Below are 27,649 nucleotides of genomic sequence, written 5' to 3' on the forward strand. Positions count from 1 at the left end.
TATGGCTTCAGCTAGCTGTCTAAGGCAGGCCTGTCTTCATTCACTGGTAACTGGTTTGTGGTGTCATCACTGAATGAAGTAACATAACCCATGGATTGGCTTGTAAACCATGATCATTAGTGGTGGTCTTTGAGCAGGTCTAGTACAGATGTAGGAAGATCTTGGATGTTTGACATAGATAATTTCGTGGATCTACAGTGTAAGAGTAACTTTTTTTTTACAGTTAGTACCCAGCAATGCTTAGATTTTTCAAACCCCATAGAACTTAGCCCTGGTCTACACTTGGGGCGGGGGGAAGAAATCGATCTAAGTTATGCAACTTCAACTACGTGAATAACGTAGCTGAAGTTGACATACTTAAACCTACTCACCACAGTGATTCAGTTGCTGCTGCTCCCCCATCAACTCCTTCAACAGGAAAGCACTCAGGGATTGATTTATCGTGTCTAGACTAGTTGCAATAAATGGACTCCCATTGGCTCGATTGCTGCCCGCAGATCCGGTGGGTAGTGTAGACATACCCTTCGAGGGTAGTTTAAGACACAAAGGTGGCAATCCTAGAACTACGTCACTATGGGAAAGTGTACACAATCCATACCCTGCTTTAGCTTTTCTGCTGCAGGGTTGTTAATTTGGCCCTCGTTATAGCACAACACCATTGTGGGAAAGGGTGGCAAAATGGAGTTAGCCAGCTCCTGAAGAGAGTTGGTGCTGCACAGTTCATGACCAGCCCAATGGGAGGCAAGCACTTAGTGTCTCTGCTCCTCCTCTGTAAAATGTAGATAATACCGTTGCTCTACCACCGGGTGTTGAGGATAAATACATTGAGCACTGAGACACTCCCATACTACAATAATGGGGACCAGATCAGAACCAGAGAGAATCTGATTGCTTGAGTGTGTTGGCTAGTACATTCTTACTCCACAAAACGAAGTGAGCCAGCCTTTAATAAATCTGAAAATTTTGCCTTTAATCTGTACTTGAGCAATATACAAAAATCCATTCTCATAGTTCATGGCACATCTTTGCAATTTCTATTGCACTATGTAGTCAATTAAAAGAGACAGACGTTTGGTTTGCCAGGGGCAGGAGCCCCACAGAATGCTCTGAAGTAGGAAGGAAAAGAAGATCCCTGCTCAGTTTCAACAGAATCCAAGGGAAATTAGGAACAGCTGGAACATTACTATAGATGCAAATACTACAGGTCATGTGACTTTTCTAATATTCAGGCACTGCAGATGAGGTAAAACCACTGGTAAGTCAACAGATGGACTGACTGCCCTCCAAGGAGGGTTAAGGTATCACCAGAAAGAAACTAGAATTAATGCACAGCTAAAGACAGGGGACACCTCCCTGCCACTTGCACTCAAACCCAAGCCTGCTTTTGTTACCATGTGCAACCTCCAGCCAAGTGTTTATTACTTTCAGTGTAATTTAACTGCTATGGGGGGTATTTTCTCTTTACGTTTACTGGAGGAAGGTAGTGAATCGGCAGCACTAAAGAACAATTGACCCCATGCTCAACCTGCGCAGTTTGGCAATAACTGCTTGTCTACGCTTACAGTGCTGTGACGCATAATGGAGATGCCGCCTATGCCGATGCCGATGGGGAAGCTCTCCTGTCAGCATAGGTACTCCACCTCCCCGAGAGGCAGTTGCTATGTTGATGGGAGAAGCTCATAGCACGGGCTACAGTGAGGACTAGGTCAGTGTAACTAACAGTTATACAGACATAGGCTTGGTTTACATTACCAATTTAACTCCATCAAAGTCAGTGGAGCTATGCAAGTTTCCACTTGCTGAGCTAACCCTCTATCCAAATAGGTATATCACAAGCAGCCATAGTATAAGCTTCAGACAATGTTTGCTAAACGTCTCTTGAAGGACTCCAGAGATAATTAATATTCACTCAGTCCTGGCCTCCAAGTGCCCATGATGATAGTACCTTTCTAGCAGGACTGAAACTTATTCATTTCACCTGGGCCACTAAACTACCATTTATCTGCATCCAGAGAGATCTAGAGTTGGAAGTCTCCATAAACCACTGCCTATCCTGAGCTATTTAAGTCCCCATCTAGCATTAAGCCCAATGACTTTTGTACAAAGTAGCCACCTTGATAAAACCAGAGGATTCTCAAGCAGCAGGCTTCTTGGATGGAGATGGTCTCTGCGATGTAGGCGGGCACTGACATTAATGTATGATGGCAAGCGGAAAATCGCAGAGCTCATCACCCCAGTGCAAAGACACCCAATGCCATGTGGCACAGCTGGCTCCATACCAAAGAGCTTGACAATAAAAGCTATAAGGGAATGAACCCAACTCATTCGCTGCTCATTTTCCTGCTGATCTTCTCCCTGTGAAGGCTATTCACAGTCTGCCACCTAGAGGACAACTGCCAAATCTCATTTAGCCAACAGGCACGAAAGCATGGTCCTGGAGGAACAAAGAACAGGGAACTCATCTGCCAGAGATGTTCTAGATCTTAAAGGCAGGAGCATTTCCATCAGCCAGACCAGAGAGTCTATACCACAGAGGGCAGGAGAGTTTGGGACCCTCAGCTACTGCAGGTTGGATTTCTTGGCACAGCTTGCTGGAGTGAAGTTGAGTGCTTTCACAAAACAATCAGCCCAGTGCAAGAAGAGCTTTGTTTAATTCATTTACACTTGCAAATGAAAGCATTTTCTATTGCATATTCAGTTTCAGGAACCATCGTTAAATATTTGAATGTATGATCACTCTTCCCCCTGCCACTAAAAATCTGGCAGCTCTGCATGAAAAAGCCAGCCCAATGAATCTCTTCAAGAACAAGGTTGGACTTTACATGGTCTGTGATGGAAGCAGCTCCTGTGCTTATGGTAGAAGCAACCTTCATCTAGTAGCCATATATTCTTTCAGAACAACTCTCTCCCTACCCCTCATCCAGAGCTGGATGGACAAACAACCCTCTAATCAGCTCTGACTCAAGAAAAAGCTACATGATTCACAAAGGATATCAAGACTCCAAATCCTAGTTATACAGCTGACAGACCAGCATTGTCACTTCAGCTCAGATGTTTGTCTAGCCACTCACAGGGAAGAGAGACTGCTTCTGTATCAAAACATACTGGGGCTAAGCAAGGAGGCAACCCTGTAGTGACCTGTAGATACAACCTTGCTAAGGCATTTTCCCCACTGCTGTAAATACCTTTTACTTACTGCTGGTTAAGTGACGTGCCCTTTGTCAGTTTCACTGCTTTAGCCTTTCTCCCCACTCCCTCCCCATGGCCCCCATGTCACTAGCAAACAGAGGAGCAAAGCACAAAGTTGCTAGGTGTTCATAACCACTTCTGGAGTCTGTGCAGCCCATAGCTGGGTGCAATAATGACTTCCAAAACCTGGACTGACCTGCCAGTAACATACCTCCTGACCAGTTAAATGCAGCGTGACATCCCTCTAAGCAAAAGGGCTGCTTTTCATTATCTTCACTACCACCAAGCAGCTTTTTAAACTCCAAAGGTCAGTTCACAGTTCTACTTTTCTCCTACAACCATTAATATTGCTAGCATACCAAACAGAGCACCATTTCTTCTAGTGCTTCACATTGTACTGATATACAGTAAGAGGAAACCAAGAACCATTAACTAAGACTTTGGCAATTAAGCGAAAAGGACATTTGTATGTTTCATGTCTACACATGTTCTAGCACCAAAGTAGGATGATTAAGACATCTAGGATCACTTTTCAAAGCTCATCTCACTCAAACATTCTGCTTAGACTTTATTCTGAGTAAGAGTTTCCCCTCCCCCCAATCCTTCACACTTTTTAAAGCTTGACGCAGGTCCAAACACTTGAGTGATGTCCAATGCTTCACACCATCAAATTAAGAACTATGGAATTTAGCCCTAGTTTAGGCCAAGTTCCTAATCTTTGTGGAAAGCAGCAAAGGGTTCAGAGTCTACTTACTCAGGAGCAAGGTGGAGGATGGTCCAAACACCAGCACATCTTTGTTGCTATACAATAGAAATCTTTCACCTGCTTATGGTAAAAGATTATCTTATTAAACCTCACCAGATTGGGTGAATCCACCCGGCAACCTCAGGAATACATTGGCGTTTCCCTATTATTATTGGAGCAGCATTGTCAGAAGGGAAACTCAGTTGCCAGCAGATCAGAGCATTACAGACTTAAGAGTTCACCTGCTCTGTGCAAAAAAAACAAGCATAGACTCAACCATCCCCATCTCCCTGCATATACCTATCTCCTCTAACAATTAGCAGCATTTAGCATATGTCTTAGTGCAACAAAAGCAAGAGCAGCTTTATCTGGACTATAACTTGCTATCAAGTTACAAGTGAGGAGGGAAAGGAATCTAACATGTCTGGTACAGCATTTGGCTGATCAGCTTTGAAAGGGATTTGGGAATTTTGTCCTAATCTATTTTAATAGAGAGAGAAGAGTTCCTGAGTTGGGAGCATTTATAATGTTCCTGCACAGTAATTTAAAATAAGCTCTTCCATGCTTGAGCTTAGCAAAATGTAGTCAGAATTAACTTCAGTAATATTGTGACGTCTCCAAGCAAAATTCACACAAGGTGCGTGGGGTAATGGATCAAGGTTGAACAGACTCTGTCTCAGGAATAGTAAAAACAAGTGTTGACGTTTTCACTTTGCTTAACCTTGATTGCCCATCCCTCACAAGCTTGGCAGATGTTCTTTAGTGTTACTGAAGAGTTGTTCTTCCCACAGCTGGAGAACCAAAGACAACTCAGCATATGCTAAGAGAACCCCATAGAACCATTGTTTAAAAATAGAGGGGTGCTGAGGAATCTGCTTTGAAGATGGCTTTGTCTGAAAGCTCAGTGCCCTTCCTGATCAGTCTTATTTGCCATTCGCCTATTCCGTGAAAGAACACACAAGACACCAGTCATATGTTCAGAGCTGCAAGGGTCTTCACTAGGGTGACCTGTGTATCCGAGTCTGTCTCGCTCCTGTTGTTATCTGCATTATTACTCCTATTGGCCAGGACTTTCTGCCGGTGCCTTTCTTCTTGCCGCTTCTTCTTCTCTAGCCGCTGCTGCTCCTTCCTTTGTTTATTGGATACCTTAAAAGGAAGAGTCCAACAGTAAATACACCTTCAAACACACTTAGGTAGGGCCCTACCAAATTCACGGTCATAGGATTTTTAAAGTCATAAATTTCATGATTTCAGCTATTTAAATCGGAAATCTCACAGTGTTGTAACTGCAGGGGTCCTGACCCAAAAAGGAGTGGGGGGGGCGGAGGTGTCACAAGGTTATTGTAGGGAGGGTTGTGGTACTATTACCCTTACTTCTGCGCTGCTGGTGGTGGTGGTGCTGCCTTCAGAGCTGGGCAGCCGGACAGCGGCGGCTGCTGGGAGCCCAGCTCTGAAAGCAGAGCTGCCACCAGCAGCAGCGCAGAAGTAAGGATGGCATGGTATGGTATTGCGGCTGCTGATTGAGGGCCCAGCTCTGCAGGCAGCAGTAAGGTGGCAATACCATAGCAGGCCATTCTTTCTTCTGCGCTGCTGCTGGCGGTGGCTCTGCCTTCAGAGCTGGGCTCCCAGCCAACAGCCACCGCTGTCTGGCCGCCCAGCTCTGAAGGTGGTGAAGAAGTAAGGATGGCAATACTACAACCCCCTTAAAATAACCTTGTGACCCCACCTGCAACTCTTTTTGGATCAGGACTCCCAATTTGAGAAACTCTGGTCTCCCCTGTGAAATCTGTATAGCGTAAGGTAAAAGCACACAAAAGACCAGACTTCATGGACGGAGACCAGATTTCATGGTCCATGACACTTTTTTCATGGCCGTGAATTTGGTAGGGCTCTACCCATAGGCCCTGCTCAACAGGCAAAGGAATATGCTGTGTTCTATAGCAAAGGGAGGCAAACAGGATGATATTAAAGCACAAGGCTACAAAGCAGAGGCCTGAATGTACCCACACAGCCCCTCTCCCAGGATTTGAACATCTTCTTGGTTGAGAAATCAGAGGCCACATGATAGTGTAACAATCTTGTTCCCCATTGTCAGAAGCGCATGGTCTGACACAGATCAGATCCTAGCAGTACAGCTAGCAAATTCAGAGAGTGCAGTTCTTGCAGCAATACAGCAAGTTTGTATACATGGGCAAAATGTATATTAATTCCAGGATTAAACTTTAATCAAGGAGTTCACCAGAATGTCAGAGTTCCACTGAACCTACAGCTGACCTGCTCCCAGCCCTCTTGATGGATACCTTTGGGAAATGTTTTTTGTTGGTTTGATTCTCTTCATCTGGACTAGCCTGTGTCTTGTTGTTTTCTGTTCCATCCTGATGCAATCCCTGATTTCCAAAGATTCTGGTGCCACTTCCATTCTCCTCCCACAAGGCTGAGCTCTGTGACTTCTGACTTTTGGCCTCGGTCTCATATTCCTCTTCAGAATCTATTAAAGGAAGAGATTTCACTCAGACACTGAAATAATCCATCTCTTGGTTACAGAACGTCACTGGGTTCCTAATGGGCTTTCTACAATGTTTTAATTTTGGGGGGCAGTGGTGGCATACGCTGCTTAAACTACTTAGCTAGTTATGGGGCTGCTCATGGTAACTAGTTTATGGAGCCCACAGATTTTTTTTGACCCCTCAAATTTCACACCCATTGCAAAGTTCAGAAGAGGACCATATGTACAAGAATGTACTTGATCCTTGTTGCCTTTCAGTAGCAGGCTTTTATTAACTTTGTGAGGAAGATCTCCTCAGGACCTAAATGTCCCAGGTGAAGGGACACCAGAGGCCTGAGTGCAACAGCAGGTTTAGAATCTATTAGTAAGCACTGAAAATCCATTTATTTGAGGGACTGAATGGCATCAGTAATCTGAAGTGGAGCCTGTAAATGTTATACCATCAGCACAAACCCAGCGCACGTCGGTTGGGGCTAGTTGCTCGCTGTCCTGGATGAAATCAGTTGGTGGGCTCACTCAAGTTCCTAGCATAGTCACTGAAACCAGCTTCATAGATGGAACCACACTAGAAGCCTCAGCTGAGACACCAAGTACTGATTGGAGTAGAAGTTTAACCTTATCCCCTCACAGGTGGCCCTTTTATGCTAGGGCTGAGGCACCCTGGTGGGACATCTGAGGAGAAGGTTGCTTTGCTACTGCCAGTGCTATTCCTGTCATGTGGTTAAGGAGAGCACCTTTGTCTTCAGTGCCCTCCTGCCAGCATTTTTCAGAAACACAAGAGTTTTGTTTTTGTTTTTTAAATCCTCCATTTACTTACAGATTCTTTTCACTTCATTCACTTGGAGAACAGCAAATATTGCAGAATCAATATCGTAGTTCTTCACTTCCAGAATCTGAATGATTAAATCAACATCCTAGCCACAAATAGAGATGTTAATACGTGGGATAGATTTGAACCCTCAGATTTGTTAAACAATTATCTATACGTTCTAGCTAAAAGCAAATCTTGTTTGGGAAATTCTTATAAGCTTCCACATTTCTGCTTTTCAGTAGGGCACAGTAAGTGACAAATCTGATTTAAACTCAGCAGCCGAATCCAAAAAACTCAGTTGACTGCACAGTCATGCACACAAGTGCTGATGTGCTAAGGTATAGCCCACATAATCTAAGTACTTCAGCGTACTAGAGAGTCCCTGCTCTATGTCTTTATGTCCCCAAGCACTATGGAGCCCAATTCTTGGTCGGCCCCTAGGAACTACTATAATACAAATGACAATCTACAGGGACAGTGCAGCTGCTGATTACAGCTGTTTTAACAATGATGGCCAAAGTGACTAGGGATTTTGGATGCCCACCTTATGATACCTTAAAGGGCCTGAACTTCAGAGAATGGATGCTCAGCACTTTCTGAAAATCTAGCACCTTCAAGGGGCCTCAAGTTAGACATGCCAAAAAAAAAAAAAAATCTAGTCATTCCTGAAATACAGGTACACTAGCTACAGATGAAGTGTATTATGAAGCATATTCCTTGAAAGCCCTGACCAATGACTTGCAGCTCTGGTGCTGAAACTGCTCAGCAGCATCAGCCCATGAACCATTTGCAGGTCAACTTTCATGTAATAAGAGGTGCCCTTCATTGTGTGCATCACTCCAAAATGAAGACTAGACTAAATACTGACCGAACACCCAGTTGCATTACAGACTTTTTGTACAGCATCTTCCACTTCGTTCTCTAACTCCTCTTCAGATTCGTCCTTCTGTGGTTTGATCTTCTCCCTCTTATTGGATTCATTTTTACACAGCATCTGCAGTGACAAGGAAACCATGAAAACTATCAGCCTAGGTCAAATCAGAGTCCCATAGCATATGAAGAGACTGTCATTTCAAGACATGACAAAGGAAAGCTAGTGCTGACCATTGAACTTGGCTAGAGAATTAAATACCTTTGCCTGGGATGTCCTTTATTTAAAAAAACAACAACCTCAAATTGGATAATTTTCCATTGTCATTTCCACCGTTGCCTGAGTCTTGCATTATATGGTGAAAACTTCTGATGCTATAGGATTATGTATAGCAAGCAGACTTCATAAAAGAAAATGTCAAGTACTGAACCTCATTTAGATGGTGCATGTTGTACAACTGCATGCACTGTGAATCCAGTACAGCTCATTCTAACCCTCCATAGTTAATGAGGGACAGTGATGGCTCTAGAGTGAGGCTGTTTCATCTTCAAGTCCCTCCTTGGTTTTTTACATGTTTACAAGGTTCAAGGACATTTGGGCCCTCGGCACTGATCAGAGCCAGGACTAGAATTCAGAAGTTCCTGGATCCCAGTCCTGTAAATGTAGAAACTTTCTCCAACAGCCTGCTAAGTGGACATCACCAACTATAATGACCGAGGGATATTTTTTGTATCCTCAATGCTCAACACAACACAGTCAATGAGAGGGTGCCGCATTCACGCGCGCACACACCATCCATGACAATCACTTTTGACATATTCAATCAAATCGAGCTGGCAGAAACCGGAGACCCAGACTCTGGTTTGATGCCCACACCAGACCAGAGGAGCTCGTTCTGTCATCACTGACCTCTGTTTGAAGATGTGCGGGAGCTTCAGAGTTGTCATTTATTCTCCGCACGCTATCGTAGTGCTCTCCATACCGATAGGCAATGTGCAGTTCCCTGGCATTGCTTTTATCTGTGCCTCGAATCTGAGGAAGATGGAGAGATTCCCAAAAAGGCCTTGGAATTGAATCAACTTTGCATTCTGAAGAGCATCTGATTTTATTTATTTGTTTTCAAGCAGTGCTTAAGACTAATACAAAACATTGACCTAGGAAACTCTCTAGATAGCTAAGACCTTTAACTAAGGAACATTTAGCCAGTAGTCCAGAGGTACCTAAAATAATATCCATAATAAGCAAGCTATAGTGATAGGAAGCCACATCAGCTGGTTGATTCTTATGCCTTTAGAAATGCAGCGCTGGTCAATTTACTCTTTAATACTAGAGCAGGCCTAGAAAACATTAAAGAAAATGAAAGTTTTCATTTGTGCCAGTCAAAGTTTAGCAATATCTGTAGAAAACACATCTAGCCTGGGAATTAGCTGCATCTAGGGATGTAACAGCTGCTAGAATAACTCCAGCTCTAAGTATAGGTAGGCACCCAGATATTTTAAGTTACTTAAACTTTTATGTAAAAGATGTTTAAGATCCCAGCTCTGAAATGGAATGCAGAGAATTAGATTTATTTTCATAACCGAATATTTGTAAGTCAGCTCCTCCTTTACTTACCTGCCAAACCAGATGACCAGTAACCAAAGCAGCACAAAGAATGCTCACCCCTCCATGTTTCTGAAAGCAACTAAGAGCATTTTCCTGCTCTTCTTTAGACTACATCTGTAGGAGAAGTATATGTCTGTCCTGTTAAGGATTTGAGATCTCAAACAAGTGTCCTCCATTTCTCTCTTAACAACTATTCACCTTCAAGTCACCAATTCAACAACTTTTCATTTACCTCCCCATTCTCATTCCATTATTTTTAAGTTGGTCAACATGCTGGAAGGCAATAAGATATTTTAAGCTTCACTAGCTTTACATCTACTTTGTAAGTCTCTTTTGAAGAAAGGTCAATGGCTACAGATCCTGCAGTTCCAAGAGGGCATCCTGATAGGAAAACATGGACAAACAAAAGGGAAGCTTCCTGCTGACCCACTGGGGCTGTAAATAGAGTTTTGCTACAGCAATGTGACAATATGCAAAAAGTAATCAAAACTCACTTTTATTCAGGAAAGAGTTAGGGTGCTAATTTGTACTGGAAATAGACCTTGTTAATGAGAGTACCTTAAGCCAAAGGAAAATGGCAAAGACATCATTAGGCACAAAGCAAAGCCTGTAACTCCATGTGTAATAGGCATCTCAAAAAGCATTTTTTCCAAATAAATCAAGGGGGCTGATCCAAATCGCAATGGTGTCAATGGAAAGATGTCCAGTGACTTCACTAGGCTTTGGAGCAGGCCAAAAACGATTGACAAATAGAGTGGGAGGCGCTGAACAGTTGCTCAACCAGGATTTTTTCAGGTTGGCTGCTTTGTGCTTAAGGTGGCTCTCTTACAAGTCAACCCCCATCTGGTTCTATTGCTGAGACCAAGGACTCAAGTGAAGCACGGAAAATAAGCTCCCCTAAAGACAGTCTATCTGAGGCACAAATGGCAGTTGTAGGGAGAGAGCTACACAGCTGCCCAAAAATACTTGTTCTGTGGTAGGGGACTTCCATCACTGGGGCTGTCAACTAGCACCTTTCCTCAGCACTACATTCACCCACACAAGACAAGAAATCTCATCACAAGCCCTATAAACAGGGCACTGAAAGTGGTCCATGACCGACGGAACACTCAGGCAGTAATTGTCGAGGTGATGCATGACATACTGATAAGAGTGAGCACATCAACTTGCACATCCATTTCAAAACAATAACTTGAGTAACATATCCAAGAACTCCTACGTAGTGGTTGCCTCTACATGCTCTGAGAAACCAAGTACAGTAGAACCTCAGAGTTACAAACACCTTGGGAATGGAGGTGGTTCATAACTCTGAAATGTTCATAACTCTGAACAAAACATAGTTCAGTTGTAAACTTTTTTGAAAGAACATTGACTTAACACAGCTTTGAAACTTTATTATGGAGAAGAACAATACTTTCCTATTTTTAGTAGTTTACACTTAACACAGCATTGTACTGTATTTGTTTGTTTATTTGGTCTCTGCTGCTGCCTGATTGTGTACTTCTGGTTCCAAATGAGGGGCGTGGTTGACTGGTCAGTTCATAACTCTGAGGTTCTACCATAGCTGAGCATTATGCTTGCTGGATTCGTAACTAGCTAATTTAGCATAGTAGAAGAATGCTTTTTCTTTAGAAGGTGTGAGTTAGCCACTTAACTTATGTAGGGTCACCTAAACTCTAAATACACTTTTCTGGTTCTGAAATCCATTCAACGGTTACTTTACAGCATGCTGGAGTGCATTTAAAATGCCAGCTAGACCTTCCAATTGGTAACTGCTCTGGCTCCACAGCAGACCTAATCTATGCATTTTGTTGTACTATTTGTAAAGGAGGGCTACTCCTTTACATCCACCTTACTAAAGCACAGACACACAGATGAATGATCCAGGACTGAAGGAGCTCATTCACATGCTGCTCCTCTGAATACAGAGGGGGAAGGTTCAGTATGGATTCATTCTTCTGCCATCTCAGACTTTGCCAACCTCCCAAGGGAAATGGTTAACAGATATGCTTGCTGTTGTATTACAGAGGATTGAGGCAAGCTAACAACAAGCTCTCTCAAACATCTCAGTTCCTGCATAGTCCACGTTCTTATACTGGTGACATTTACCTGAATGTCACTCAAAATACCACTGGCAACCATGGCAAGTGCAAACATGCAGTGCATGGTACATCCTAACAATTCATTGATTTCAGTAAAACAGCAATGTAAAGCAGCAGTAGCTTTCAAGCAGTTTAGCAGTAATTAAATAGGACACATCTTAGGAAATACATAGAGAATTCAAACAGGGGATCAACCCAACTGATTTCTGCACATCCCAGAAGTTCTACATCCATGTAGCTAAACCAATACTGCTTTTGGCCAATGCTAATTTGGCCTGCAGAGTTACTGCAAGAAGTTTACGGTTCTATCCACTCCATGTCACCCACAAAAGCACTAACTCAGTCTGCACTTCCCCAAAACACCAACTGATGGACACTTTCCACACAACAGGCATCCAAGGGCCCCACCACAACACTGACTTCTACATTCAGTTGACAGCCTTACCACACTTATTTTTAACTCCTAACACGTCAGCACCGAGAACCTTCCCCAACCTTAACTCAATCTAATATCAAAACAATCATTCTATACATACGCCTGATCCTCAGGTGATGCAAGTCTCACCTCAATGGAGAGGTCAGTTTACACAAGACAATCTGGCCTGACATGCTTAAGTTTCAGATGTTCAATAGCTGTTTATTGGCCTAAATTATAGTGTCTTATCCCCCTCTTCCCTGCTTACATTTTGGCAGAAATTTTGCAAGGGGGAGGGGGAAGCAAAGAGGCACTCAGCATCATACCAAAACCTAGCCAAGAGTAATTAAAACAAACAAACACAAAATCAGCAAATTTAACACCATCTGTATTAGTCAGCAGGAAGCCAGCTCAAGGTAGGAAAGTTAAGTGTTGATTCTTACCTGCCACAGAGGGGCATTGAGCTGATGAATAACCACATTCATTTGATTGTTCCTTGCAAATGCCACAATAGCATCATTGCCAGCAAATGTACCAGGCTTCGCCAAATTGGCAACTTAAAAAAAAAATTCAGAATGGATACAGAAGAGGTTAAAGATTTGGATTTGACACCTACAGAAACAGTGGTGGCTAAAGAAAACCACACCTCAGCAACAAGCCTGACATTTTAGAATTTGTACATAAAGATTAGGATGGTCTTTAATCACCATAGAAAATGCTCCCCTCACATATGTGAGGTTGTCAGCTCAGCAGTAACTCAGAAAGCAGCATGCCATGTACTGAATCACTAAAGCCACTTCCTGTATCACCTGTGTGTTACTTAGGGATTTCTCCAGGATCTGTTTTTGCTCTTATCTAGAGTTAGCATTTATATAATGTTATGGGGCAAGGCTTCCATTTAATCTGAAGTCCTACTAAAACTAAGCACCTCAGGGTGAGATTTTTCAAAGGAACCCAAAATGTTGGGAGGGCACTCATTTACTGAAATTCAATGGGAGTCAGGCACCTAACTCACTCACAGTCAGTCTACATTGCAATTCTCAACTCAGGTAGATGTACATGTGGCTAGCTCTGATCAAGCAAGCACATTAAAAACAGCAGTGTGGCCATGAGAGCACAGGCAGCGGCTTGGGCTAAGTGCCTGAGTTCAACCCAGTCCAAGATCCTAGGTACATATGTGGGCAGCTAGCCTAAGCCATCACCCACGCCACTGCAGCCACATGTACATCTGCCCAACCTGGGAATTACACCTCAGTGCAACAGTGTATATTTACCCTTAGGCTTATTTACCCCCTCCAAACTGCTCCTATATTTGGACACATACCAAGAGCAGTTAGCAGCTCATGTTCCTGGCCTCCCGCCCTCCCCTAAAGCCTTGTTGGTGGAAAACTCTTGAGTATCTACAAATTGCATCTGAAGAATAAATAGCTACTGTAAGGTAGCTTTGGGCTGGGGAAATGGCAGGGCGAGAGGTTTGGCTAGGGGATTAATTACACAGTAACTCCTTCTGCCAGCATCCCAGTTTCCATACCATGTCTCTCAAAGGGAACATCATCCTCAACAAAAGGTTCAAAATCCTCCCTCTGCTTTATCATGTAATCCACTGTTTCCTGGCGGTATTTGAGGTGGTTTCTGGAGTGCCCCTCAAGCTGGTCACCAAGGGCCCGGAACAAACAGTTGCTGTAGAAAGACAACACTTCAAATAAGTCTCTCTGACATGTATTTAATATTGGTGATTAATGCTGAAGTCTGTGATTTACAGATAGGAACAGTGCAGTTAGGGCAGCAGGAAAATAAGCTTCCCTGCATGTCAGGCCTGTAGTGAGATGCTCACTTACTACTCAGCATCTCTGCTGCAACTGAAAGCGTTTACCTACTAGTAGCAATAGTGTACGGCTTTTAGTGAAATAGACACCCACCCACTAAGAACAAAATGGAAAACCATTGACTAGTCTCTCACGGGCCAACAACTGTCCTTGAAATCTAGGGGATTTGGGCACCTAATTTCTTTAAATTGCTTCAAAAATCCCAGCCAAGACAAAGGATGGGATGCTACAAAGAGCAAGTTATTGAATAGTGACACTTTCCACACAGTCAACTATTCTGTTAACCCTTCGGGGAAGGGGTGACTACCGCATTAAGAGATAACGATAGGTATATTTTAAAGAATTGGAATGTTCTCTAATATGATAATCTCTTTAAGGGATTGGGTCACTCAACCTGCCCTCCTCAATCAAGTACAGATTGTTACATTGTGTCTTTAGCATATATATGTATAAATTATAAAAACTGAACTATTTATCAGGCTAAAAAGCATTCAACTGCTATTCAAAATACAGGTAGCAGGACTGATAGAAACATACCAGAGATTACAAAAGTCAATGAGACACCTAACAGGCACAGGCCAATATAAAATATGAGGGTCAGTCCACTACTGAGAACCTAATCTCCACCTCTGGAACAGAAAAGGAGGCTGAGATTCCCACCACTGTGATGTCCTGGGACCCTGGTTCAGGGGCCTCCATCTTCCAGAGCTGCCTCTAGCCCAGGGGTCGGCAACCTTTCAGCAGTGGTGTGCCGAGTCTTCATTTATTCACTCTAATTTAAGGTTCCGCGTGCCAGTAATACATTTTAACTTTTTTAGAAGGTCTCTTTCTATAAGTCTATAATATATAACTAAACTATTGTTGTATGTAAAGTAAATAAGGTTTTTAAATGTTTAAGAAACTTAATTTAAAATTAAATTAAAATGCAGAGCTCCTGGAAAGGTGACCAGGACCTGGGCAGCGTGAGTGCCACTGAAAATCTGCTCACAGGACGCCTTCGGCACAAGTGCCATAGGTTGCCTATCTCTGCTCTAGCCAATAACAGCCTGATAAATGTGAAGGCTGCCCTCCCTAGACAAAGGACTCCTATGGATAATAGAAAGAAGGGACATTCCCCCAACCTCTACCCCAGTGCTTCTGATTTTTGGGGTGTCTCCACACCTGTACCCCTGCCTCAGCTTGGATTTTTGCAGGCCTCCCTCCTTTGATTCAACTCCATTACTGTAGAGTGAAATTGGCAAGATTTTTGCCAGTTTCACAGCTGCAATAGTGTCTTGTCCTATTATAATCAAGGGGATAGAATGTGACCAGTTAGTTCTACAAGCAGCCTACACTCACCCTCCCTCAATCCTCTATACATGCTGTATTAACCCTTCTTACAAGGGGGCTGCAGAATCGAAGCAAGTCCAAGTACTTTTCAATGTTGTTTGGGGAGAGCCCGTGAACCACGAGCTCCACGCTGAGGCACGGGTGCCTGGGGAAGAAGTGAGTGCCAAGGGGGCTGGGAGCCTGGATCAGGGCAGCCAGAGGAGCTGGACGGGTGGGCCAGGCTGCCCAGGGACAGGGGAGTGGTTTGGGGGCTGGTCGCTGGGTCAAGGGGCAGGCTGCGTGGTGCACAGGACAGCAATGGCATCCCCAGGGAGTGTGCCCAGCGCAGGGGGCGGGGCTGGGTGCCCGGCAGGGCAGGGGGCGTGGCAAGGGAGAGAGGGAGGGGGGCGCAGTGCTGGAGGGGGCCCGGCAGGGGGCGTGGCCTCGCCTCCGCGCGCTCACCCGTCGCCCGGCACCTCGCGCAGCTTGAGGCCCAGCGCCTGCAGCTGGTTGCCGAAGCTAACGAACTCCTGGGCCGCGGCACCGCCGCCGTCCTCCTCCGCGGGGGCCCGGTTCCTGCGCTCCTTGGCCAGCGCCCGGCGGGCCGCCCGCTCGTCCCGCTTCCGCTCCAGCTCCGCCTTCTTGCCCCCGCCACCGGCCCGCGCCTTGGCCGCCTGCCTGCGGGACATGACCCGGCTACTGCCCCAAGCCCCCAACGCTACCTGCCCCGCTACGCCGGCCGCTGTGCGTACTGCGCCTGCGCCGGAACTCCGCTGCCATGGCCGGCTTCTTTCCGCCGCTGTCACGTGACTGCCTGTCTACCGGTAGGACCATAGAGAGTGCCCAAGAGGGGCCAGAGCGGCTCTTACCCAACTTTGGTCAGTGGGGTCCGCCATCTTGAAGGCTGACCTGAAGGCTGAGTTTGGGTGAAGGGGAGAGGTTGAGCCCAGTGCAGGAGGGGGAACTAGGGAAAGGGAGGATAAGCCTCAGAGATCAAGGGGTGCCTCCTTGGGGGTAGGAGGTGGAGAAACTGGGCCTGGGGGAGTGTGGGGAGAGGAGGGCTGAACTTGGGAAAGGTGGAAGGGAAATGTGAGCCTGGGTGGGGGGAGAAGGGGAGTGGAAGGATGAAATTGTTCAGAGAGGAAGGAGTGAGGGGATGCTGAGCCTGGTTGGGGCAGGGTTGGGAAAGAGAATGAGAGGCAAAATCATTCAATATAATTATTCCTTACTTCTTTAACTTCTTGAAGGAAATAATTTCAAATCCACTCTCTTCTTTCACTCTTGGTCACTACTGGGCCTCTTTTCACAGGAGTCCATCTGCCTGGCTAGACTGTAGATAAAGACTCTTGATGCAAGCCTCTGTCCACTGCACCTCCCTTTGCTGCTCTAGATAGCCATAGTTGCCACTGCTTTGATACCTTTCCTCAGGTGGGTGTTGGAGTTCTTCCCCTCCTGATCTCCTTTTGCAGTTATGATCATATAGAATGAACCACTTTGCAGACCAGTCTATCAGCCTCTATTTCATCCCTAAAATATTGCCACAAGCATAGTTTGATAGAATAACAGATTCATGAAATCCATATGAGAGAGAGATTTGAATGCAAACTGTCCATGAGATGGCAGCAGAATAATACAGTTTGTGGTGTGATCCCATGATATAGGGATGTTAAGAGTTAGATCCAGGGTGTGAGATGAGAGTTGTGAATTAGCTGAGTTGGGATGGAGGTAAATACAAAGTCTCACATTAAGAATTTTATTTCTGCCAATAAAATGCTGTTTATTGTCATCATGTTCAGCAAGCGGCTTATTTCAGTGAGCTGTGAATCAGGCCCTTAATGCAGCATCAGCATTAGTTAATAACAATGGAACCCTGCATTTTAGGACCAGTTTTTTCAAGTAGCTATTTTACACCTGAACTCACAAAACGTGCACAAGTTGGGTAAATATGAAATTGTACCTTGAAAATCCCTTCTTATATGTTTTACAAATATTAACTAAACTTCACAGTACCCCCTAGGGCATGAGTATTTATTAAGCACACAGAGTTAGCATCATTTTGGTGGCATTTGTTTTGATATACATTACCCAGTCAACATTAAAAAAATCTAGCTAGAACTCTCATGTGCAATTTAGTATACACTCTGGATATTGCAACTAGAGTATGAGGCCATGGACTTGGAAACCTAACAGTCCAATTCAGCATTTTCCTGTGTCCATGAGCCAGTTGGTATTAATGATTTTTTTTTTTTAGTTAGGTTTTTTTTTTAATTTGCACAGCTGAGCCTGCGGATGCACAGCTGTGGTAGGGAAGCATCCTTCTTCCCTTTCCTAGCGAACAAGCAGATATTCACTCTTGTATTTAGATATATAATATGGGCCAAAGGTGTTAACCTATTCACTGACCCACATAAAACAGTGTTAAACAAAATCCGGAGTTTGAGCTACAGAGACCTCAGCCTGCTTAATACAGTGGCGCAAACACTATAAAATTCAGACCAAACAGTAGGAATTTATTGATTGAAACACACAAAATGAAAAGAATCAAAACAAGGTAAAGAGCACTGATACTGACATTGATTGTGCGAAACAAACTTAAAACCTATCAAAGTCCTTTATAGTGGATATTTGTTGAAGTCTTATTCTGTCAGAGTCATTCTTGGTGCGGGAGAAAGGACTAATTCAGTTGTTCAATTCTCAATTGAAAATAATAGTCACTTTTTTGTGCCTTCGACAAAAAAGACAGACACAGAAGGGAGAGAAGCGATAGAATAGTGAAGATGGGAAAATATTGCTTTTGTGATGTTCTCAGGATACAAGGCAGTTGGTCAGTCATGGAGGGATGCTTTGGGCTGGCAGTCAGCACAACAGCTCTTAATTTAGACTTCGGCTCACCTCCCTGGTCAGGGACATCATCTTGTTGGTCTGGTCAAGCCCCTCTCAATCACAGAGCCTTCTCAGGCTGGGTAGAGCTGGATGGGCCATCTTGTCTCACTATGCTGGTGTGATGCATTACAGCTGATTTCAGGATGAGGTGAAAACTTGATAGAAAGAGAGAGAGAGGAAGTAGGAAAATGGGGGGCAGAAAGGAACACTTGAAGGAGGCAAGACAGAGAAGGATCTCACATGTATCACATGGGGGTCGTCACTGATGGGTGGGGATACTTGATCTTCATCACTCTAAGGTCTGGTGTCACGGCAACAACCCTTCCACCACAGCCATGCTGATGGTAAAAGTTCTTGTTGTGTTCTCCCCAAGAGTCTCTTAAAGGGCCCAGACAGGCAATGGGTGGAATAATCCATCCTGACTTTATTCTGTCCAGTAATTGGGCCTATTTTCCAATACTTCAGTTTGGTTCCTTGATTTCCAATCCTCTGCTCCTCTTGTTTACCAGTCGTCATCTTAACACAGTCCTCGAGTGGTATAATTTGGCCCCTTCTGTTTAAATCAATTCAGTATTTCTGTCTCCACCTTTTCTTAAACAGTTTTCTATAACAAATAATTGTGACAGTTCATGAACCTCTACTCATTTTTCAGCAGTTGAGTTTACAGTTAGGATAAATGTCTAGGCCCAGTTATCACAATATCAACAAACAGCCTCCTGTCCGACTAGTGAAGCCTACCCTTAAGAGTTTTTTGTTTTGTTATCAATTTCCACCCCACGCGCACACTTTGGAGGGCACTGCTCTGAGCCAATGTCCTCCCAGCAAACAAACCTGCATTCTTGTGATCCCACCAACCTTTAGCTTCCATAGATCTGCTCCCCAGTCTACACTCCATATTAGCTGCTGACATCGTAGACATCTCGTGACAAGCACTCTATTATTCTGCCCATTTGTGAAGCCTTGCTGCTCCCCAATGTGCTATGTGGGTTGCTGTTGTCTGCCTGGCCCCTCGGATGTCTTATTCCTCACAGGACCACAGAAACCTGTGATTAGCTCTGCAAGTGTTCCCCTTCAGAGAGGCTCAAGAGGGGAGGTTCAGCAGCAAAAGTCCTTTGAGTAAAAGATGGGAGGCTGGGTTTTATTAACTCATGGTCGTTGTCCATTGTGATCCTTGCCTGAGAGATCATTCTTATAAGCCTTACCCATTCTCTAAAACTTCCTCCCAAAATTAGGAAGTGGGCCAGAAATACCAGAACAATGATTTTGTCTCTTGCCAGAATCCTAGAGGTCACAGAGAGTGGATTTCTCTGTTTCCCTAGAAAACTATAACTCCAGGAAGCTTTCTCAGCTAGAAAACTAGCTGTCTTTTCTGGAAGAGGGTTTGATAAAGAAAGCTTCCTGTAGTTTGACATCTAACTCTCCATGGATCATCTTGAACTGCACCACAAAATTCAAACTACAGAGTACAGTATGTGAAAGCAGAGGCTTTTTATGGCATGTCTAGAGCTTTTATAATCCCTGTTAGGAACTGTGAGCGACAAAGGCATGATTTTTGATAGACAATCTACCTTATCTTGCTGTAACATTCTCAGTGGAGTTCCCCAGGCAGTACTGATGGCTGCTGTAGAAAAGGTCAAGGAGATGATAAAAACACAAGGACAAAGGAGGAGGCCAAGCCACAGCTCAGTCCCCAAGATTCTCCCGCTTAGGGGGCCTGAGAGAAACTTGCTACTTTTTTTTTCTATTTAGTTCCTGATGAATATTCATTTACATCACGCTCTCCAGATCCTCTTTTCTCTTTCTTGCTTACTTTCCTTTCTTTGTCTAATTCCCTCTCCTTCTCTTTGCACTCGTCTCCTTTGTTTCTGTCCCTTTAACCACACTTCCACCCCCCCGCAGATAATGCTCTACTTTGCCAGTCTCCATAGGCCTGATCTGAAATTCACTGAAGTCAAGAGGACTCCCATTGACTTCACTGGGCTTTGGATCCGGCCCCCAAAGGCTTCCTTCACTCTCCTCTCCCAGCTCTCTTCTAGAAGTGGGCAAAATTTTTCAGACAAAACTTTTCTTTTTTTTTTTCTTTTTTGGCAGATTTGGGACAACTAAAACATTTCACCAATTTGTGTTGAAATGAAAAAAAAATCAGAAATATCAAAAGAACCATGTCAACATTATCAAAATGAAACATTTTGGGGGGCTAGAGTCCCAAGGGAATTTGGCATCAATCACAAAAACACAGGAGATGGAGATGCTCCTGGTAACCTCTAACCTGGAGAGTAGGGTACTCACCAGGGACATGGGAGACGTGTAGAAGGACCCCCACCACCTTGTTTTCCTCCTTCTCTGGTTGTTGTGAATGTGGTCTCTCATTTCCTTTGCTTTTATTAAAAATACCCAAATCAAATGTTTTCTGATTTGATTCACTGAAAATCCCCCCCCCCTCAAAAAAATGGGTTGGGTTTGAACTGAATAATTTTGAACCAAACAATCAGTTATTCACACAGCTCTGTCCCCTTCTCTCTCTTCTTTCCATTCCTTTCTCTACCCCTTTTTGCTCGTTCTACCTCAGGGATAAATGGCCATCAGGTTTGAGGGGGTTGATTTCTTTATGCTTTTCCTGGTTGGAAAAAAATATGGCCTCCGTTCTCATCTAATCAACAGAACTTCTGATCCTGTACTCTGGGTACTGACCCTGCACAGCAAGCTTTACTTTACAGGAAAGTATGATGGCATTCTGCAGAAATAGCCCCAATACAGTTTACATGATATCCGTGATATTGCAAGGTCTGGGGCTATTACTGTACAATAGTGTGATGTAAGTGGTGAGTTCAGCTCCTGGTATGGTGCTTGAAAGTATGATCTTTTGGCCCACAGGAAAGACAAGATAATGGGCTGGTAGGGGTGCAGCATTTTGGGGTGATCCCAAGGTGTGTGGGTGGGTGGTGACGTGAAGTATGAAAAGCAGGGGGGACCCTCATCTGTTATGTTTACCATAGTGAATTAGAGCGATCAGGGCTTCTTTCACTCTGTTGAGGGCAAACAGCACTCCCACTGCACTCCAACCATAAAATATCCTTCCCACCCTTGTCAGTGACAACTGGTTCAAAGACCATCTGGCCATCCAACTACCAGTGCAATTATGTGCTGTCCCTACATCAATAACTCTTGTTCAATTTATTTATCACCCCTGGACTCTGCACTGTATTTATTGCCCTGTTTTCTTATTAGAACTATGATGACCTTAGCAGGATTTCCCTGATATTTTCAGGACCGCTGCATTCCAGATGAATTGACAGCTGATTAATTTCTAGTTCCCTTTGTCTGGGAAGTTGATTGAAATGACATTGTCTGATGGCCCCCTGGGAAATGCTCAGAATGGTAGAAAAGGACATTGAGGCAGAAAAAGTGAGTTGATTCCCTTGGAATGAGCATTACAAATATGCTGCCTACATGTATTCCTGCCCCCAAGCAGGACTGACGGGGCAAGCTAAGGTTGCCACTTGTAACTGTGTGTAAAACTGGGCCTAGCTCCCCCGTGTCAGCGAAAGTGAACCAAATCCAGCCAGTTAAAGGGGGCTGGGCTACACCCGTGCCTATAAAGGACTGCCAGAGGGCAGGAAATACCAGAAGTGGGAAGCTGCCAGGAACGAGGGCACCAGAAGCCCCTGCGAGGGGTGACATTGAAGCCTGAGAGCAAAGGAGTGAGTTAAAAGCCTGGTTGCTGTTACTTTATTTGCCTTTGTTAAGAGAATAAACCATTTTAAAGAAGACAGGGCGTGGTAGCAAGTGTTTGGAAACTAGGAGAAAGCCCTGCAACACTGTGTGTCTGTGGATTTTCAGGTCTCATCTAGCAAGTTGAATGAGTCTGATGGAGTGTGGCTTTATTTCTATGCTGAGCTCCATCATCAATACCCTCTTTTTCTTTGTCAGTGTAACAAATTCCTTGGCTTTTAAGGGTAACCTAAAGGTCCAGCCATAACAACAAACAAGACCTGGGACTGTCTGGGATCCAGTACATGGGGTGTCTCATGATAGCCTCAGTAACTCATGCCCTAGTTTCACCACTTCCATCTCTCCACCAGTAGGATCAAAGGGACGTGTCCCATGCTTTTGGGGGCTTTGTGAGATTATTATTATTTGGGATCCCACAAACCATCTCCAGTAGCCTAGGAGAAAGAAGAAAATAATTGTGCTGCACTCTCTTCTCATTTACTCTGCTGAAAATCAGGAGTAACTCCACTGAAGTCAGTGGAATTACACGAGTGTAAAATTGGTGTATGGGGAAAAGAGAATCCGTTCTAATGTCTGTCCATCTGTAAATATCTCTATTTCCTCTTTTTTCCTGCATTGCTACGTTGTAAGTTGCATTAAAAGTCTGAAGGTGACTTTATATTCACTGAAGCTTGCTGCTTTATTCATATTTACTGTGGGTGACAGGCAACATATCAAGAGTCTCTGCATCTGAACTGACTTTACAAACTGACTTTTGATCAGCATTGCTAGGGTGGCAGATGGAAGGTGCTTACATGCACCTGGTAGCCATTTTACACTAAGGCTGCTGCTTAAGACAGAAAATAAACTGTGGGGTATGTTGAGGAATCAGCACAACTGTTTACTCTCTCCACTCAAAAAAAGTATTTTTTTCAAAACATATCTGTTTCTAAGATCTGGGGAAGATGTTAGGTCTGAGGAAAGGTATGATCATTCTCCTATCCCAAAGTTAAAACAGTTGAAATGTATCATGAACAGTAGAAGCAGCTCAGGGGACTATCAATATGGCCGTACCAAATTCATGGTCCATTTTGGTCAATTTCACAGTCACAGGATTTTAAAAATAGTAAATTTCAGGATTTCAGCTATTTAAATCTGAAACTTCACAGTGTTGTAATTGTAGGAGTCCTGACCCCAAAATGGGTTGGGGGGTGTGTGCCCTTGGCCTGCAGCCATCACTCTCTGGGGCACCCAGCTCTGAAGGCAGCAGCACAGACGTAAGAGTGGCATGGTATGGTGTTGCCACCCTTGCTTCTGCTGGCGGGGCACTGCCTTTGGAGCTGGCCTCTCCAGCCACCCAGCTCTGAAGGCAGCACAGAAGTAAGGGTGGCAATACTGTGACCCCCTACAATAACCTTGTGATTTCCCCCCCCCCATGACCCCCTTTTGGGTTAGAACCCTCAGTTTGAGAAATGCTAGTCTCTCCCGTGAAATCTGTATAGTATAGGGTAAAAGTACACAAAAGACCAGATTTAACGGGGAAGAGCAGATTTCACGGTCCCTGATGTGTTTTTCACAGTTGTAATTTGGTAGGGCCCTAGTATTAATATTCTCTCATTGGAATGGCTTGTGAAGTTGTGAGCTTGGTTATGGTATTTGATGCCCCACAGCAATCCTGTCCATTGACTTCCCCTGCTTGCTATAAGGAAATCTCACGAGAAGAAACATGCCACAGAAATGCCTTTTTGTATGCAGATGAAGAGAGATGAAGACTAAGGATACCAAGTGATTACAAATGGTTAAAGAAACAGTAATAGTATTAAATATTTACTGTACCATAGTCCTATTCTCAGATAAGTGAGTGCAACTTGCAGGGAAGTCATTTGCAGTTGCACCCATGTAGCAAAGGGCATAACGTGGCCAAAAGTTCTTTCCAAATGTTGGGGCAGATCCTTCAAGCCCTCTGCAAAACAACTCCCATACACTGCACTGAGAGTTTCATGCATGGCAGCTTCTAGGATCAGGCCCATTAAATAGGTGGTTTTTAATCCCATTTAACAGATCTGAGAAGAGAGCTCAGGAGTGCTCTGGCTCCAGCTTCCTGGGCCTTACCCTACCATGCTGCCTCACTTAAGGCTATGTTGTGCTTTTAGGCATAGCCAGGGGCAAGGGTTAGCATGTAAATTGCATCACATGGGAGGCATTGCTCCCCTGAGAAGCAGTGCCTTTCTTGCTTACCCTTTGCTCCAGGCAGTTGTAATCTGATGCTGGCCTACATCAGCTGCAAATTATAATGTCCCCATGTTACCTCAAGTGTTCTGGTTGGTGTGTTGTAGAAGCCAAGACTCCACTCTTCACAGCCCAGTTTCTGCTGCCTAAGCAGGGGGTGAAAGGTGGGCTGCAAAGACAGGAACACGTGAGCATCTTCCTGTGCACCAGGACTCAATATGCATGTATTCTTTGCAGGGGGTTGTGGGAGGTATAACCCAGCTTGAAGGACTTGCAGTTTGAAGGATTCCCAGGCTTCTTGTTCTAGAATGAACTAATTGGTATCCATGGGTATTAACGAATCACTAACAGACCACCTAGCTACCCATTATCATTGATTAGTTCGGGTAAAGATGACAGGAGAGGTGGCTTTTACCACCAATAAAGAAATGTGTACAGTATACAGGAACTGCAAAGCTTTAGAAATCAGAGGGAGTAGAGAGTAAACCCATAGCATAGGGGCTAATTAATGACAATGAAAGAGCGCATGGCTTACTGTGTTTGTTTGGAGGGTGAGTAACTCTTCAGTCTCAGCCTCCAGGCCTCCTCTCCATCCACTTTTTTGGGGCTGGGTTTGTTTCAGACCTGAACTTGTCTGGGCTGCTGTTTCTAATCAATCACCATTTCTGACTTGCATTTTCATTCCTCACCGCAAGCTCATCTGGAAGAGGTGTGGATTTAAAGCTGTTGTAGGTCCCACTGGGAGGATCACCTTAGTATATTCACATACCCTGGTAGTGGCATGTGTTGGTTTTTCTGTAGCACTTGTCTGTCTGGGTTTCAGTATCCATTTCCCATCACACACAAGGGGGCTGGGTATTTGTTTAATGTGGCCCAGAAGATTGTTGTTCTGGTTTTTCCAACAATTGACTGAGACTGTTCAAATTCTAGGACCTGATTCTGGGGAACTGACAGTCTAAATGTGGGAGAGACATGGTGGGCATGGTAATATCTTTTATTGGACCAACTTATGTTGGTAAGAGAGACAAGCTTTCGAGTTTACACAGAGCTCTTCATCAAGTCTGGGAAACTATTAGTATTGTGTAAGCTTGAAAGCTCGCCTCTCTCCCCCACAGAAGTTAGTCCAATAACAGATATAACCTCACCCACCTTGTCTCTCTAATATCCTGGGACTGATACAGCTACAACAACATTACATTATTTTAATGTGTAACTTTAGAAGCACATGTAGAATCAGGCCCATCATTTTCACTTTTCCCTATACCTGCTCTTCTCCTGTGGAACTGCTCTGACTTAAATAGAGATTCTTCTGATTCTCGCTAGTGTAAGAGCAGTCTATCCACAAGACTGCACTACCTAATATCACTAATAATGCCATCAATCTGATAACACAATTTCTCCAACTCTGTCTCAGTCCAACATAGTGGTATTTGAGAACTAATTGAAATTGCTTTCAAAAAACCAAGTGCTGCTTTTAGGATTATAGTGGTTCTATTGCCATAGTCTGACCACCTTAGCAAGACTAGTGTGTCATTTCAATTTTATTAATGCCACAAGGTCTGCTTCTTGGAGAGGAATTACCCTGTGATGTTATCAGGCATTATAAAATATCTTAGCCGTTAAGTTACTGATTAACACAGATTCCCGCCTTATAAAAACATCATTGTTGTCATAGAGTACGAGGTGCTTGAAGCCAACAGTCACTATTCAAACACACAATAACAGGAATAAAACACTGTATAAAGAGAGCCACAGAATCAGCAAACACTTTAACTGAACAAAGCAAAACTGCACCAAGATCTCGCTCCATGGAGGGATCGGCTGACAAGCTACACATAGAAAATGAACCAAGTTCTCCTGGACCATCAGCTGCAGACATGGACAGACTGGGATCCACTAAAGAAGAAGCTGCAGACAATGATTGTCCAGGCTTCTCTTCACCAATAGCCACTGAACTGAACAATCCAGATGCTTCTAAAGCACCAACTTCAGAAATGAGCTGTCCAAACTCAATTAAGCATCCAGTGACAGTAATGGACTCTCCAGACTCCTGTAAAGTATTAGTTTCAGAGATGGACCACCGATGTTCATCCAAAGCATCACTTGCAGATATGGACTGCCTAATCTGCTTCAACAGGTATAACATTTACAGGAGACCTAAGCTCCTGGCTTGCCAACATGCCTTCTGTGAAGTCTGCCTCAAGCTCATTCTTCAGAACGAGGACAATACCTGGATGATCATCTGCCCTCTATGCAGAAAATCCACTGTTGTGTTTGGAGGGCTTATCCGCACCCTTCTTGATAAAGAAGATATCGTAGGCCTTTTGGAAAGCCCTTGTCCAAATGCTGAGATACCCCTCTCTCCTGAAGGGCTACATGGCACTGGTGGTACTCACTCCAGCCATGCCACTGTCTGTGAAAACCAGGACATTCCCAGTATCAATCAAACAGCTATCCAAAGACTTGTGTTGCTCTTACTGCTCGTGGTAATCCTGATCATCCTCGTACTCCCATTTGTGTACACTGGACTGATTAAATGGATCCTCTGCCTTGTGCTTATGCTGGGGTTGATCATGTCTTTGGTGCTTTGCTGCAACCCTAACTTCAACTGCAGCTCTTTGGGGATTTCAGTTCCCTTCTTCCACAAGAAAGAGAGCCACATTGTATCCATTGCCTGAAAAGACTGGTGTGTATTTTAGAGACAGCGGACTGGCATTATTTGCAAGTTGCCAAATGGGAAACAATGGCTGGTCATTACAATATAGATATTTAGGAATCACTGTTCTTAGAATAAATTCAAAGCACATCCTTAAAGTATCCTGGTAAGAAGTAGCCACAACACACAATATTGTTTAATTTTATTATCTGACCTAGTGAAATATTTGTATTTAATATTTTTGATATGTGAAATACAATTAGTAAGGATTTTCCTTGTTTAGGTTTGGTTTTGTTCTGGCGTATTGCATTTTGACTCATACTGCAGAATGTTTATTATATGAAATGCTTATCAGCCAGCTTCCTGGGAAGACCAGTATAACATCTGCCAGTGTGTTTGTAGATACCCTTCTTAGCTTGTGTATATTTGTTCTTGGTAGAGAGTCCTGGGATAAAGTTAAAAACCACCATAATGACAATGCTCTTGGTGGGCACATTGAGTCTGTTTTTTAAGTAGGGTTTCCGGTATGTAGAATTTCTCGATAGCCTTGATGGAGACACTCCTGTGTTCTTTACCAAGCAAATGGTTCCACTTAACTTGAACAAAGACCACTAACCTGAATCTGAATTTCTCACTATTCAGCCTTATGCTTGCCCACCTCTGCACTTGCCCTCTTCACATAAAGTCTAGAGTATGACATTGTACTCTGAGATGTGTGGTTCCTTGTGCAGGGATCAAAGAGAAGGAACTTGTTAATCATTAAAACACACCTTGTGGTATTTCTGTATGCAA

At 44.0% G+C, this 27,649-nt stretch overlaps 2 protein-coding genes across 5 annotated transcripts; one reads left to right on the forward strand and one right to left on the reverse strand.

Moving 5' to 3' along the window:
* Nucleotides 1-944: 944 nt before the first annotated feature.
* Nucleotides 945-16,094, reverse strand: OTUD3 (OTU deubiquitinase 3). The gene is made up of 8 exons (XM_050931346.1): nt 15,841-16,094; nt 13,776-13,924; nt 12,688-12,800; nt 9,032-9,154; nt 8,120-8,245; nt 7,258-7,354; nt 6,235-6,422; nt 945-5,080 (listed from the first exon to the last, which is right to left on the reverse strand). Exons 1-8 carry the CDS (start codon nt 16,065-16,067, stop codon nt 4,904-4,906), a joined length of 1,200 nt encoding a protein of 399 aa, XP_050787303.1. The 5' UTR covers nt 16,068-16,094; the 3' UTR covers nt 945-4,903.
* Nucleotides 16,092-27,649, forward strand: RNF186 (ring finger protein 186). Of its 4 annotated transcripts, XM_050931358.1 has the most exons (3): nt 16,092-16,202; nt 16,688-16,806; nt 25,877-27,649. In XM_050931358.1, exon 3 carries the CDS (start codon nt 26,010-26,012, stop codon nt 26,877-26,879), a length of 870 nt encoding a protein of 289 aa, XP_050787315.1. In that variant the 5' UTR covers nt 16,092-16,202; nt 16,688-16,806; nt 25,877-26,009; the 3' UTR covers nt 26,880-27,649. The 4 variants fall into 4 exon arrangements, with proteins under 4 accessions (XP_050787315.1, XP_050787316.1, XP_050787314.1 ...); XM_050931359.1 differs by lacking the exon at nt 16,688-16,806; XM_050931357.1 differs by lacking the exon at nt 16,092-16,202 and having other exon boundaries at nt 16,567-16,806.

This window comes from Gopherus flavomarginatus, chromosome 21 (assembly GCF_025201925.1).
Source record: "Gopherus flavomarginatus isolate rGopFla2 chromosome 21, rGopFla2.mat.asm, whole genome shotgun sequence".
NCBI lineage: Eukaryota > Metazoa > Chordata > Testudines > Testudinidae > Gopherus > Gopherus flavomarginatus.

Coding starts and splice junctions, on each gene's coding strand:
- OTUD3 (XM_050931346.1), bottom strand. CDS start 16,067: ATGTCCCGCAGGCAGGCGGCCAAGGCGCGGGCCGGTGGCGGGGGCAAG. Junction 8,246..9,031: donor CCGCACATCTTCAAACAGAG/GTCAGTGATGAC, acceptor TTGTCACTGCAG/ATGCTGTGTAAAAATGAATC. Junction 7,355..8,119: donor GTAATGCAACTGGGTGTTCG/GTCAGTATTTAG, acceptor ATTTGTGGCTAG/GATGTTGATTTAATCATTCA.
- RNF186 (XM_050931358.1), top strand. CDS start 26,010: ATGGAGGGATCGGCTGACAAGCTACACATAGAAAATGAACCAAGTTCT.